We start from the raw sequence: 16,434 nt of genomic DNA on the forward strand, positions 1-16,434 counted from the left end.
CACTGGATGTTCTCACACCCACACTGCCAGCCTCTGCCCCTGCCAGAAATCACTGTGGCCTCTTCCTCCTGCAGTGTCCCTGCAGTGCCTCAACTGCGAAAGCTTAGCACTGGGCTCAGTTTAAATGCTTAAGGAATTCCATTGCTATAGAACATATACTGAAGGGTGTATTAGGTGAAAGGCAATAAATTGATCATTGATACAGGTACATTGGCCTGTCTATTCCTTTTTTATTATTGGCTATTCATAGTGTGTTTGAAGATCTGTTATTGCTAGTCCTGCTCATTGATCTGCTCTTTCAGGGTTTTCCTGCTTATTTTTCTGTAAGAATTTAAAAAGGAACTTATCTAGTTCAAAAAAAAAGAAGAAAAAAGAAAACTGGTTGGCATGGCATTTTGATTTAATCCTGTGTTTTTTATTTTTAATTTTTATTTATTTATTTATTTTTTGCCATGCCATGTGGCTTGTGGGATCTCAGTTCCTAGGGATTGAACCCAGGCCACAGCAGTGAATGTCCAGAATTCTAACCACTGGGCAACCATGGAACTCCCTGTGTTTTTTAAGTTTTAAAAGCACTTTATATTAAATTCTCATGGTAAAAAATTATCATGGTTAACAACAAAAGCATTATGGGAGTGAATGAAGTAGAAAATGGGTTCCTATGCCTTACCTTCCTACCCCTCTGAGGTTAATATTTTTGTGTATATTTTTCAGGATGTATTTCTAGGCCCACACAAGTGTGTGTGTGTGTGTGTGTGTGTGTGTGTGTGTTTAATAATAATATGTCAACCTTTTTAATAGTATGCTTGTATCTGTAACTTAGAAATGTCTTTTTTTTTTCTTCACAGCCATACCTGTCTATGATTCTTTGAGAACATTATAATGTCCCTTTGTGCCTCTTCTCACAAGGAATTTTCCTAGATGTTACCTATTCAAGACATGGATATCAAAAACTCACCATCTAGCCTTAACTCTCCTGTCTCCTACAACTGCAGTCAATCCATCCTACCCCTGGAGCCAGGCCCTATATATATACCTTCCTCCTATGTAGAGAGCCACCATGAATATTCAGCCATGACATTCTATAGCCCTGCCGTGATGAATTACAGTATTCCCAATAACTCGGAAGGTGGGCCTGGTCGACAGACCACAAACCCAAATGTATTGTGGCCAACTCCTGGGCACCTCTCTCCTTTAGCCATCCATTGCCAGTCGTCACTTCTGTATGCAGAACCTCAAAAGAGTCCTTGGTGTGAAACGAGATCATTAGAACACACCTTACCTGGGAACAGGTAAATCCAGTCTTCATTCTGAATTGTAGTTCATGGCCATTATTCAGATTGCTTTATGATTTAGTGAAAAGAAAGATATGTGTTATACAAGGTCTTCATTATTACATAGATCAAATAGAGCACCTAAAACATCTGATATTCTGAATTCTAGAATATCTAATCTGATATTCTAGTTCTTACTAAAAAGTTGAGCTTACAGATCTGTGTTTTGGGGGGAGAATTCACTATCATGACTACTGTCTTTAGAAACTAAAGAATTTAACTTAAATCACTTTCTTCTTGATGAAGTGATTTGGGTTTGAAAAAGAAATTTTTACTTTCAAGTTAGATCCTTCTTATCTTGCAGTGAAATCACAATTTAGTGTTCATGACAAATTGTGTCCAAGATAAAAGTAACTGTCGGTATTACAACTTAATGAAATACTAGACAGGTGAAGCCTGAAAAGACAGACAAACATAGGTACAAGCTTTTAAACAATGAACTAAAATAATAACTTTTTTTTTTTTTTTTTTTGCGGTACATGGGCCTCTCACTGTTGTGGCCTCTCCCGTTGCGGAGCACAGGCTCCGGACGCGCAGGCTTAGCGGCCAAGGCTCACGGGCCCAGCCGCTCCGCAGCATGTGGGATCTTCCCGGACCGGGGCACGAACCCGTGTCCTCTGCATCGGCAGGTGGACTCTCAACCACTGCGCCACCAGGGAAGCCCAATAATAACATTTTATAAAGATTGATGGGAAACTATTTAAATGTGGAACTTTTTAGTTGAACTTTCTTAAACTCTAAGGGCAAGGTAATATAATGGGTTATTTCCATTCAATTTGTAATGTTTTTTTTCTTTGGCTTCTCTGCGTGGCTTGTGGGATCTTAGTTCCCTGACCAGGGATCAAACCCAGATCTTTTTAATGATAATTATGGCTACAGAGAGCAGAGGTAGTATAGGGAGAAGCATGAAGGGGAGATAAATTTCCAAAACAACCAAAGTATTAAGTTACAGCATATTTGATATTGAAATGTATTACTTTCAAATATCATAAAAGTTTGAGAAAGCCGTATTACACAGTAATTTTATTTTTCTTCTTTAAAAAAATACTTCTTGTTTGTTGGTAAAAGAGAATATGAAAATTATAGATAACTTTTTAAAAATAATGTTTTCTCATTCAATGTTTAAAGGAAGAAATATTTTGTTTCTGAGCACAAGTTCTAATCAGAGTTCTGCTAATATTTGGGTAAATTAAACCATAGTATAATTACCTTAATTTATAAATAATCGTACTTCTACTATTTCCTTTCCAAAAGAAACATGCCATAGCAAAATTAGGAACTAACCAGGTGTTTTTGGTGCCTGTTGGTGCTCCCTCGTGGGCTTTCCCTTCCTCTGTAGAAGCCCTGGCCCTCACTCTACCCAGCATTGAACACCTTCCTCCAAAGCCTTCTCAAAGGACAGGTACATGTTCACGCTCTCCCCTTCTCTTCTCTCTTCTTCCTCTCTTCCCTTTTCTTCTCCCCACCATTTCCACCCAGACTGGATCTGGTCACTTATTACACTCAAAGTTGTACACCCTGATGGCTACAGCTGGCCATCCATGGTTACTGGTGCTCATCAGCACTGCATGGATGGGCATAAACTTGCTTAACCACTTTCGGGCATCAGTCATCCCAACAGGGTGACTCTTCATAGATCTGATATCAGTAACAAAGGTTTTGCTTGATCAGATTTCTTGGAATATATTTATCACGAACCCTTGAGGGCAAAGAGATAAATTAGGCAATGTTCATGCTGTTCGTTTTTCTAGAAAGGCCCTGTTTTATCTTTAATGCTCTTTTACAATGAATGTTTTCTTTGCCCCTAGAGAGACATTGAAAAGGAAGGCTAGTGGAAGCAGTTGTGCCAGCCCTGTTACTAGTCCAAGTTCAAAGAGGGATGCCCACTTCTGTGCGGTCTGCAGCGATTATGCATCGGGATATCACTATGGAGTCTGGTCGTGTGAAGGATGTAAGGCCTTTTTTAAACGAAGCATTCAAGGTACAAGAGTATTGTTAGCTGCTTCTTTAGTTTTCCACTTTTGCTTTTAAACAAGTTTTCAGATGACCTGGCAGAAATTTCACCTTTGGCCTGCTTTGTACACAGAGTACTTGATGAGCAGTTCAGAGGATCATGTGTGTTTGCGGGTGGGGTGGATTGTTTCAAGTGTAGAGTACTTTATCTTTCATTGCAGATCTCTACCCCAGAACCCAAATGGGTCCCACCCCATCATCACCCATCGCCATCTTCTTGAGAGAAGACGTCTACCTACAACCCTTGTGAAGATAAAGCTTGCCAAAAAAATGTGTGCTCATTAGGAACTGCAAAGATTGTTTCTTCCTTTGTCTTATGTTTAATATCTGGCATAAGTAACAGTCACGATGGTGGGCTGACTCCCTAGGAAGAGAGAATAAACATGTTTTACGGAAATGATCAGAAGTCAGTAGTTCAACTCCAGTGGTCTCTGAGAATTTATCTAGAGGCATGTCTTGCCCCGAACTAGTGGAACCTCCTTCCCAATCCTGTTTCCTGGTCTGAGTTTAGACTATTTCCCTACCCTTCTCCAAATTTCTGCTGGGCTGGGTTTTTGTTTGTTTGTTTGTTTTAGTGGCCTTTTTAATCAGTCTCAAGCTGTGCACACCTGGTTTCAAGGCCAGTCAGCCCCTTACCACACATGTCCTTGCTGGCCCTAATTTGCTGAAGGCACTTTCCTGCGTACTCATGCTCTTGACTGTCTCTCTGCCCCTTAACCCCTCCCTTGCCAGCTACTCCCAGACAGTGTCCTACGTTCCCATCTCAGAGCTCCCTTCCCTTTTCTGCCAAGGCCTCAGTGCCTCGTTCTTATCCGGTTAAGGAAAGCAACCTTAAAGCAATTCATAGTGTGCAAGTGGCAAATGGTAATTTACTGAGTTAATTCACCCAATGATAACTCTACATTAAGAGAGCATTTTACCTCGAGCAGAGAAGCTGATGTAATCCAGAGGGAGGTGAGGGGTAGAATGTTGGTAGATAAGGAATCGCCTTCCTCTGAGTCCCCTGAAATTCACCCTTCATAGATGACCACCTGTTTATTCTGGACTCTCCACTTAGTAGCTCTGTGGCTTTACTTCCCAGCCTGTTTGCTCGTCTGTGTAATGGAGATACAGAGTTGTTCTAAAAAGGAAATGAGGTTGCTTATGTGAAAATATTTCGTCAGTTGTAAACAACCTGCAAATTCAAGTCATTCTAGTTTTTCTTTTAACTCTTCTGTTTTCAGTTTAGATATCAACGTCTTTTCTTTCTTCCTTGTATTTCTCTTCTGATCCTAATCTCATTTAAACCCTCCTCCTCCAAAATCTTCATAGTTAGGTGGATAAGGGCCCTCTGCCATTTCCAAACTTTTCTTACCGAAAGGAAAAACAGCACAGACAAAGGAAGCTGATGTCTTCAAATATTATCAAAACATAAATCACGGTTGCTTATTTTTGCTTTTGCATACACAGAGCTTTTCATTCTATGTTTAACATATTCAGTGCTTAAAATTTTTTGTTTATGATCATTGTACTAGTAGATTATAAGGCCAGGTCCAATTTCCTGCGATATATGATAAGAACGATTCAGATTTTCTGAAATTCAGAACCAAACTCTTGATATGATGACAATTCTTTATCTTGTTGAGGTTCTAGAATTTTATCTCCTCAGGAAATTTTGACCCAAAACAACTAACTACATCCTTAAAAAAGAGAATTCTTATTTGCTGTTTGGGAAAAATCTCTGCATGGAGTATCTTTCATGATACTTCATGAACCCTCAGACTGTAGCTGAAAACAATAAAACGTAAGTTTCCTGTGCTTTCCCCATGTCATTCTTTCCTACTGCATCCGCAGAGGAACTACTGGGAAAGGGAAAAGAAGTGTCATATCCTAAAAGTGCAAATGGGAAAGAGTTAGTGCTCTTACAATTGCTTCATGCCTAAATGATTATTTCTTTGGACTCTTCATATTTTTGGTGCCCTCTGGTATAAATGCATTGCAATAACTGAAAATGGCTACTCAATTTTTTTGGTATGTTGAATGAAATAAGAATCAAATATATTTTCATAAATTGTCAATTTTATCCACATTGTTTTATTGAATAAATCCATTTTCATTGTTTTTTTTGAATATAGGAGCTTAATTTTTTGTTTGAGATATAATTTACATACAGTAAAATTCCTCTATTTTATTTTTATAGTTTTATGAATTTTGAAAATACATGTAGTCATGTAACCACCACCATAATTAAGATATGGAGCATTACTATAACTGCAAAATATTCCTTCATGCCCATTGTAGCCAATTTCACACCAACCTTCCAGGCTCTGGTGACTCTTGATCTATTTTCTGTCTCTATAGTTTTGCCTTTTCTAGAATGTCATATAATTGAATCTTAAAGTATGTAACCATTTATGTATGGTTTCTTTCACTTATCATGTTGCTTTTAAGATATATCTGTGTTGTTGGATGCATTAGTAGTTCATTCCTTTTTGTTACTAATATTCCAGTAGGTGTGCCCCATTTTGTTTATTTGTTCATTTGAGTTGTTTCTAGTTTTGTGCTATTTTAAGTAAAACTGCTATGAACATTTATGCATATCTCTCAGTGTAGACATCTTTTTGTTTCTTTTGGGTAAATATCTGTGAGTAAAATGGCTGGTTGTATGATAAGCTAATGTATGTTTAGCTTTATAAGAAACTAACAAACTGTTTTCCAAAGTGGTTGAACCATTTTGTATTCTCAACAGCGATGTATGAGAGTTCCAGTTGATCCATGTCCTTATCAAAACTTGATATTGTCAGTCTTTTAAAGTTTAGCCATTCCATTTATATTGGTATGTAGTTCTATCTCACTGTGGTTTTATTTTGCATTTTCTGATTACTGACGATTTTGAGCACCTTTTCTTGTGTTCATTAATTTTTTTCTATGTATATGATATATATTAAGTTCTATATGTACTAGTGTTTAGTCTGACCTGTTGATCTATCTCTTCATTCTTGTATAAGTATCACATTATTTTAAGTATTATAGTTTTATAATGAATTTTAATACATGCCAGTATAAATTCCTCCTATATTAAAAATGTCCTGGCTATTTTCTCATGTTTATTTGTCCACAGGAACATTAAAATAATTTTATTAAGTGACCTCCCATCCTTAATGTTAAGAAAAGTGGATATTTTATTAAACCTAAGAATTATTTTGAAAGGAAGCTCTGTAATAGTCTTCACATCAGGAAACACGTTGACTCCATTTATTTAGGTCTTTTACATCTCTTATAAAATTTGGGGTTTTTTTTGATATGTATTTGGCCCATTTCTTCATGTTATTTCCATAAAGTTCATCCTTCTGGCTATTTATTTTATATCCACATATAATAGTAATGATACTACTATACTATGCACTTTCATTTTGGTATTTATAATAACCTTTTATCATTGTCATTTGAAAGTTAAAATCCATTTGACTGCTGCTCATGAATCTTCAACTCTTTATTTCTTAAGACATTATAGGCTAAGCTTTAAATGGGAAGCTGTAGCAGCTCATAGGTTGTGTAAAAGATTCTTACCTTCAAGGCATATATTCCATTACTTGGGACTTATTTGGTCTTGAACTCAAGAAGGGTATCCTGAGGGAAGAAACAACAAGGTAGATGCTTGCTATTGAAGTATAAGAATGCCAGGGAGGGTATGGGTAATAATTGCTCTGTTTTTTTCTTTTTTTTTAAGAGCTACATTATTTTATTTTATTTTTTAAAAAATGTATTTATTTATTGGCTGCATTGGGTCTTTGTTGCTGTGTGCGGGCTTTCTCTAGTTGGGACAAGTGGGGGCTGCTCTTTGTTGTGGTGCGTGGGCTTCTCATTGCTGTGGCTTGTCTCTGTTGTGGATCACGGGGCTCTAGGCACACGGGCTTCAGCAGTTGTGGCACGCGGGCTCAGTAGTTGTGGTGCATGGGCTTAGCTGCTCCACGGCATGTGAGATCTTCCTGGATCGGGCCTCGAACCTGTGTTCCCTGCATTGGCAGGCAGATTCTAAACTGCTGCGCCACTAGGGAAGTCCCTAATTGCTCTGTTTTTAAAATAAGAAAACCGGGAGGCTGAGCTGATATTAAAGTCAGGTCTTCTGATTTCAAGTCCAGTGCTGTCTCTTCCCTCCTTGCAGTTGGATATGAATGATAATACATATTCAGACAGTCTCAATAATTTTGCAGAGAACAACGATAACCTTTTATGTTTTGTATTATAAAAAGCATATTTTCCTGTAAAGTTTTATATCTTAACTAAAAGAATTAGCTTCATATTTTGCCTTTAATTTTGCTTTGAACTTTTCTCTTAGTTCTGTTAGTGTGGAGTAGCAGACTGTTGCATGGAACAAGAAAGTCATTTTAATACATGGGGTGTTTGGTGCAGTTCAAAGAGGACTTTTTTCTTTTTGCCAGAAATGAAGTGAATTACCATGATCTTCTTGCATAAGACATTTTCTAGGCTATTTTATTGAGCATGTTCATATTATTGTGCTTTCGGATCCTTTTTTAAAAGTAAAATGATCTTTTACAGTAAACTCTGAGAGAAAAATAAAAGCCAACCTCTACTTGTCCCTTAAATGCTTATTGTTATGAACCTCCTTATAAAATCAATAAGGATGACATCATATATAGTTCTTAGAGGTTTTAGAAGATACTTAAAAGATTGCTTCTGCTATGGAAAGTGCTGTGGGATTACATTTATCTTCTAAGTATAAAGCATTATATTCTAAAGTACAATAGAAAGTTTCTGATTAGAAATATATTTTGGCTTTTAAAATTTATTTTTGTATATTATAAGTGAGGATAAAAGCAATAACAAGATAATTATCTGTTCCTTTAAATTTTTTTTATAGCACACCTTATATTACCACCTATTCTTGAGTGTGTATGGAACCTGTAAATATGAAGACAGAGTCGCTTCCTTGGTTAGGTTACATTTTATGGCAAATGGTGTTGGGATAGTCTCTTGTGATTATGCTGTGATTATATAAGACTCCATCATAGCAGACTGTGGAGAGACTGGAAGTCAGGAAGATGTGCTTCTCCTGGCCTGGAAGGAAGCAAACATGTTGTGAGCTGCTTCTGGGCAAGGAACTGCAGGTGCCTCTAGGAGCTGAGAGCAGTGTCCAGCCTATAACTAGCAAGAAAATGGGAATCTCGGTCCTACAACTGCAAGGAATTGATTCTGTCAACAACTTAAATGAGCTTGAAAGGGGACCCTGAGCTTCAGATGAGACCACAGCCCAGTCAATACGTTGGTTGCAGCCCTGTTGGGACCCTGAGTAGAGTAAGCTGCGTCTGCACTCTTTATTTGCAGAAACTATGAGATAATAAATTTGTTTGATTTTAAGTTTGTAGAAATTTATTATGTGGCATGGAAAACTAAAACAATAACTTTAAGGAGGTTATTGAACTGAGCTTAAGTGTTTTCATTTGTAAAATGGGGATTATAACTCTTTATAAGGGAAGTTATAGGACTAAATGAAATGCCGATGAAAACTACCCGGAAATCAGTAGGACAGCAGGAATGTTGGTGTGTCAGGCTAGGAAGACGTTGCTTCCTGTACATGGCCAGGATGGAGGGTCACTTGAGAGAGTGGTTTTTGCATCTCTAGGGCACCTTTGCTGGTACCCAGGCCGATGCAGAGTGTGATGGTAGAGCCACAAACAACTGAATTTCAATTTGTGTTTTGTTGAACAGATGTTACTGGAATCTATCTAAAAGGGGAGAGGATTATAAAATTTAATTATGGTTCAGTCATGGAACCATAGCTTTTTGAAGTGTTCTTTAAAATCTGGTGAGTTGGAAAAAGGAAAGTTAATTTCACAGCTTAAAACATTAACATTTGAAATATAGATAAATTTCAATTTATCTGTATTTGCATATTTATTTGTATGTGTCTATATTTGTGTGAATTCGTTTATTGTTTGAGTAGCTAACAGAGCATTTTTAAAATGAGTCTCCAACTTACAGAAAATGTGCATATGCAATATAAAGAACGTTTTTTCCTGAAATCATGAGTTGCCAACATTTTTCCTGAAATCATGAGTTGCCAACATTATGCTCCGTCACCTCCGAACACTTAACATGTATTCCGGTAGAGCCACAAGGGTCAAATTGGGAAATTAGCATTGATATATTATTACCATCTAATGTTTAGACTTGTTCCAGTTTTCCCAGTTGTCCTAACAGTGCCCTCTACAGCAAAAGGATCCAGTTTAGAATCACACTTTGCATTTAGTTGTTAGGTCTTTAGCCTTTCTCTCTCTGTCCAGAACAGTTCCTCAGTTGTTTCTTGGTTTTCATGATCTTGACAATTTGGAATCTTATAGGCCAGTTATTTTGCAGAATGCTCCTCACTGTGGGTTTGTGTGATGGTTCCTCATCATTAGATTCAGCGTACACATTATTGGCCTATTGGAATGTCACAGAAATGATGCTATATTCTTCTGACTGGCTCCTTTCATGTAGTGCCTGATTTCAATTTGTCCCAATACTAGTGATGTACACTTTGAATATTTGGTTAAGGTGATGTCTGTGAGGCTAGTCCCTGCTTCCATGCTCTCTCGGGGGATAGAGTTAGGGAATATATTTATTCCAGTATATATAATTATTTATTTGGGTGTCCAAATTATCCCAGATTTGGCCAGTAGTGTTCCCTTAAACTGGCTTCTGTATCTTTTTGACATGTGCCCCTAACTCTTTAGACACTTCTTTACTTCCTGGCACAACAAGATGTTTCAGGCTTATCTTGTACTTTCCGTGCCCCAGTGGGATAAGCTGGAATAAACTGTTTCTCCAAGGTTCCCAGTTTCCTATGAGTGGAGAATGATATTCATAAACCAAGATCTGGGTGTTAGTTTACTCATTGCTGTTGGGATATCTCTGCTTCCAGTCTGTCTTAGAGGATAGAGTATTCTAGTATATATAAATATTATATATATATATATATATATATACACACATACACATACATACACACACACATATAAAAGATATATAATGTATAAAATATATAAAATTTCATATTTATATTCAGTTTAGAAAAGAAGTAAAGAGCAACCTCCTGTGTGACTAGTGCCCAGGCCATGAAATAGGATATCTCCAGAAACAAACCCTCTGGGTGGTCCTTTTAGTTACAGCACCTTCTCCCCCTACAGAGGTGAGACAGTTCTAACTTCTGCCTTCCTTGCCATGTTTTTATCGCTTATGCATGTAACCCTAAACAATATAGTTTTTTCTATTTTTGAACTTTATATAAATGGAATCCTCTCCTTTATGTTCTTTTGTGATTTCTTTTATGACTTGCTCGTTTAGTTTATCATTGAGATTCATCCATTTTCCACATTGAAATTATGGGCCATTATAGGTTTTATCGTAAGAAGTTCAGGCCCTATTGAAAGACTCAATTAAGAAATAAAGGCACCATAATACCCTGTTCACTTCTACTTTTTATATATTTTATTATAATTTCTATTCCTTAAATCTCTCAGGTCTCTGTATTTATCTTCATCTTCCCTACTATTACCAATCCAGGCAGGCAGCCTCCTTTCTGGTTTGCACAGCAACAGTGGGTTCTTGCTTGGTCTCCTGGCCTTCATCAATCTTGCTGCCTCTAATCTATTTTCCATACAGCATCTGAAGTAATGCTTTTGGTGTTTTTATTTTTTGTTTTTCTTTGGCTGAGTTGGGTCTTCATTGCTGAACATGGGCTTTCTTTAGTTGTGGCCAGCAGGGGCTGCACTTCGTTGCAGTGCGCGGGCTTCCCATTGCGGCTGCTTCTCTTGTTGCGGAGCACGGGCTCTAGGCACATGGGCTTCAGTAGTTGCGGCGCATGGGCTCAGTAGTTGTGGCGTGTGGGCTTAGTTGCCCTGCAGCATGTGGGATCTTCCCAGACTAGGGATCGAACCTGTGTCCCCTGCATTGGCAGGCAGGTTCTTAACCACTGCTCCACCAGGGAAGTCCTAGTGCTGCTTTTTGAAATGGAAATTTTCTTGTTTCTTCTTTACGTAAAAGAAGCACCATTGTCTTAGTCAGATATTGCTATACAACTCTATTTAGGCTGTAGATTACTACAGTGAGCATTATTTTTTTATTTATGGGTCTGTGAGTTGTTTAGGGTGGCTCTACTTCATAAGGCTTGGCTCTGGGCTTTGGGTTGAGTTCTGGTCTGCACCACACGTCTCCACATTCTCCTTGGACCAGTGGCTACCCTAGGCATTTTCTTCTCATGGGCACTCAAGAGGCCAAGCCAAACTTTTGGAGTATCACATCTACTTCCATACCATTGGCAAGTCCCACGGCCAAGCCCGACGTGAGTTGGTGAGGAGGTGTACTCTGCCTGCTGTAATACACTGTAATGTCACAGGCTGAGGGAGGGAGTGAAGAATTAAAAACGATAATTTAACCCACCACAACCATTATCAAGTGGCAGTTCTTTCTGTCCTTGTTTTGTTTGATGATTTCTATATTCTCTTATTGACCAGTGTAGTTCTCTTATTTAGCTATGAATTCCTATTAAAATATCATGTTAAATACCACGGAGGAATGTATGTAAAAGAGTACAAGCAGTTGAATTTGGTGACCTGATACAAGTGTTACTCTCAAGGAGTCCTGTGACTTGGAGCAAATCAATTTCAGGTGACTGTCTCACTTTCCATGTCTAGAGGAGACTATTTCTAAATGTATCTCTTGAGAATTCTAAGAACATGCAGAGAATAACCTATTCAAAAGGGTAGGATATTGAAATATTCTTAGGTTTCCTTTACTCGTGAACAAGGCACTGATGAGGCTGCACTTGGTTTTTATACCTGTACCTGTGGTTAAGAAGATGTCTCCTATCTCTCAGCTGGGTAGCGTTAGTTGTGTTGTTGACCAGGAAGAGATTTAGCCAAAATATTATAACAATAAACTTCCTTTTTTTTGTTTTTGTTTGTTTTTGCTCTGCTGTAGGACATAATGATTATATTTGTCCAGCTACAAATCAGTGTACAATAGACAAGAACCGGCGTAAAAGCTGCCAGGCCTGCCGACTTCGGAAGTGCTATGAAGTCGGAATGGTGAAGTGTGGTGAGTGTTCCCTTCCCCTTCTGTGATATGTGGGACATGCTGAGAGCCATGTCAAACTGGGGACAGTTTGAGGACCTGGAGACATGTAGCCTGGATGAAAGGAGATTTAGAACATGGTAATTATCTTCAGGTGTGTGTATGCTGTCCCATTGCAGGGGTGTTGACTTATTCTCTAAAGCTGCAGAGGACAGAGCTGGGGAGAACAGGAGCAAGCTGTTAGAGGCAGATTTTGGCCCAATGTAGGGAAGAATTTTCTACAGTTCAAGTGGTCTGACCACAGAATAGGCTGCTGCATGAATTAGAGAACTCTAGCCACTGAGGTGCTCAAATGGGCTGGATGACCATCTGCCTGAAGCCTTGAAAAGTCTAAGGATGAAGTTCAGGTAAATGTTCATGGTTAAAGCTCTGACAAGAAAGTTGACTATCTTGTGGACTACTTGGGATGACTCGTACCTACCCCTCCATTTAACTTTCTAGAAGTGGAAAAAATATGCATAGGAGTCAGAAACATGATAGACCTATGGAAAGCACATAGAGTATGGATTTTGTTCTAAGACAGTATGTGTGCATATATATGTGAACACACACATATATATACATGAAAAAACAAAGAGAAATGAGAACATTAGTATAACAACTGACGACGATGCTTACACTGCACTCTCTCCACCTGGCTAACTTGATTCACTTGTTGTACATACTTGCTTGTTTATATACAGTCATATCAGTTCTGCCTGTACTTTTCTTATTCTTCTGCCAGCCAGTATTTTAGCAGTGGTTTGTTGTTATTTCTCTCTTTGTAACTATTTGAAAAATTAAAAAAAAAAATCCTCTCTCTTTTCTCCCTGACAGTGTCTTAGTAGCTCTGCCCCTTGAACATTCTCTGTTCCCTCCCCTAGTTCAGAATTAGAGCAGAAGTTCTCTTAATTTAATCACAGTTCTCTGGCTTCCTAAAATCACTTGTGTTCTCCATTTCCTCTGTAAAATATCCTGCCAATGCCCATGACCTCCCAGTGGGTATTGGTTACTTTCATAAATGCCACTTCAGTTATATCCTTATCAGTAACCAATGGGCTTCTTCACAACCTGTTTCTACTCATTGTAATTGTTAAATCATATAATTTAATTAAACTTTATGCAAACATATGAAATATGAGTAGGAAAAGATAGCTGTTCCTGTGAAAGCTTTGAATAAAACTGTAAAGGACTAATAGCTATTGGGTTAGGTATGGGTGAGATTGGGGCAAAACCATTTATACACCTATAAAGAGTCTGCATTCAGATTGCTCTAGGAGTGCCTAAGTTCTTGCTCTGTTTTAAAGAAGCTGAAACTGAAAATCCAGAGACAAGGTAACTTGTGATTAAATTGGCAGAGGTGCTTAAAGAGAAATCCTTGGCCCTCTGACCAAAGACTGCAAATAAATATATCATGTTTTAAGTAAAACGATATTTTAAATTGTATACTTAAAAAAAAAAAGATTTCCAATTTAGCCTTAGGTTAGAAATGCTTTTAATGTACTAGAGTCTGTTAGTGGCTGTGGTTCTCCTGGTTTGGGACCAGGGCAGTAGCACATACACTCCAGCTGTAGGGGACAGTGTATGCGGTGAGAAGAACAGCAGGACTGGACCGCCCCCACACACAGATGGAATCTCATTTTTTTGGTCTCATTACTTCTTGCTAGCGGTGACTATGCTTAAACGACCTAACCTTCCTGGCCCTCGGTTTCCTTATCTCTGAAACAGAGGTATCTGCTTCATTGAGTTTTGCGAGGAATAAAGACCTAACACAGTGCCTGGCGTTAAATTTTGCTTTTCCTTCCTTTCTCCCTTGTTGAAAGGCTCATATAAATTAGGAGTTTTGATACAATACAGTTTCAGAAAGCAGAGTTCAGAGATGTTCCTGAATTTTTCCTGGAAAAGGTCATTGAATTTGACCAAAAAGTCGCTGTATAGGGCTAAGAAAAAAATATTTCATTATCTTAGATTACAGAAGGAATGAGATGGATTGATGTGCAAACAGATGGATATTTTGACCCTTTACTGACCACGGGAAAAGACGATTAGGAGTGAATTTTCTTAACTGTGCCTCCCTCCTTTCCCAGCCCTCTTCTCGTCTGCCCTCCTGAGAAAACCCTTGATCTAGATTCTTCCTTCTATCCAATCTTAGAGGATTAGGGATTCTCCCTGCATTCTGGATCCTCCTGCATAATTCCACTTCCCCGTTTTATTCAGAAATCCTGTCCCTTTTGTCATCACCTTTTTCTTCTGCATTTCCAATCCTTTCTGCTGAGGTATTAATATCATTGTTTCAATGGTAGGAGGGTACCCACCCAGACTAGCTTCAGGGACAAGGCTTCATTATAAGAATACACTGAAATGCAAATAGGCAGGAAACCGACCTGAATAACTGTATACCTGATCTAGAACCCTGTGTTGGGACAATAGCTCGGCATCTTTCAGATGCCATCTCTTTATTCACCCGCTGTATAGACACTTGAAAGTAATCTGATAGGGAGGTGATATAAAATTGTTGTTAAAAGCACCAGCTCTGCATTCAGAACACTGATTGGTTTTAGATCCTGCTTCTGCTATTTTCTAGCTTTTCTACCTTGGGCAAGTTACTTGAGCTCTCTTGTGCCTGGATCCTCCCCTGTAGTTGGAGATAGTAATAGCACCTTTTCTCTAGGGTGGTTGTCAGGATGGGATACTCTATATACAATAATACACAATGTCTGGCATACAGAAGCTTCCAGTAGATATTAGCTGTCATGATTATCATTTACCATGGTTGTTGTCATCATCTTTTCGCTGGGCACTTTCTAATATGGAGCACTCCTATTTGGTACTTTCTCGTTAAGCTCACTCAGAGGCACACTGAGTGGCTGCTTGGATTACGGTGTCAAAGCCATAACACTAGGAATGTCCTTGGTAGAAAAATGTGAGTTCTTTGTCAATGACTTTATTTTTTGACCTTCTCAATTTCATTTTATTCCAGTGTATACCATACCACTTGATTTACCAGTTAAAGCTAGGAACTCTATCAATAGATTCTAGGGGCTTTATTTTATTGATCCCAACTTAGAATAGGGTCTAGTACATAGAACTTTGTTGGGGAAATTTGGTCAAATAAATTTGAATGTGTGGAATCAAAACCTTTTACTTTGTATGGAAATCTGTTTTGTAAACTCCTTATCCTCATAATACTCCACAAAAGACAAATGTGTGATCAGAAAGATACTTTCTTAACCATACATTTTGTCCCACTTTACTCTGGAGGTATAATCGACCTTTAATAATATAATTATAATATTATATATAATGTAAATAATAATAGCACTTTATCTGATTACTAATAAAATGAATTATATTTTAGGCTTTTAATTCTTTTCATGAAAATTTTGATTCAGTTATCCCTAGATGAATAGAGCCCTTTCTTCTACTGCAGTTAGCCAAGGATAAGGGAAATTCAGATAAATTTTCTTGGAAGCAAATAATTTAAATTTGCTCATACCTCCTAACTAATATTTCTTTGTATAAATGTGGACAATTGAATTTCGTGAACAAACACAATGGTGGGAGTATAGAAACTAGGCATTCTGATTTTAACTTTTAGATTTTTTTTAGGGAAGATTCATATAAATGTTGTGCCCATGCTAACAACATCTTGACTTATGTCTTTTTTTTTTTGTTACGCGGGCCTCTTACTGTTGTGGCCTCTCCCGTTGCGGAGCACAGGCTCTAGACGCGCAGGCTCAGCAGTCATGGCTCACGGGCCTAGCCGCTCTGCGGGATGTGGGATCTTTCCGGACCGGGGCACGAACCCGTGTCCCCTGCATCGGCAGGCGGACTCTCAACCACTGCGCCACCAGGGAAGCCCGACTTATGTCTTTTTTAATTCCATCTTACATTTTTGTTTTTAACCAATGAATATTTAGAAATATTTTGTGCTCATAGGACTTTGGAAGTTATATTTTTGTTACTGTTTTCTATTTTTATTGTGGTCAGAGAA

At 38.2% G+C, this 16,434-nt stretch overlaps 1 protein-coding gene across 1 annotated transcript in view; it reads left to right on the top strand.

The window, feature by feature from the left end:
• Positions 1-882: 882 nt before the first annotated feature.
• The window catches only part of ESR2 (estrogen receptor 2), a gene marked incomplete at both ends in the record, with an annotated part of 46,950 nt that continues 31,398 nt past the window's right edge, over positions 883-16,434 (top strand). The window contains 4 exon segments of the mRNA XM_082840827.1: positions 883-918; positions 922-1,292; positions 3,143-3,315; positions 12,309-12,425. Of these exon segments, the coding sequence (XP_082696953.1) occupies positions 883-918; positions 922-1,292; positions 3,143-3,315; positions 12,309-12,425 (697 nt within the window).

This window comes from Leucopleurus acutus (genome assembly GCF_964270905.1).
Source record: "Leucopleurus acutus genome assembly, chromosome: 1".
In the NCBI taxonomy this organism is placed as follows: domain Eukaryota; kingdom Metazoa; phylum Chordata; class Mammalia; order Artiodactyla; family Delphinidae; genus Leucopleurus; species Leucopleurus acutus.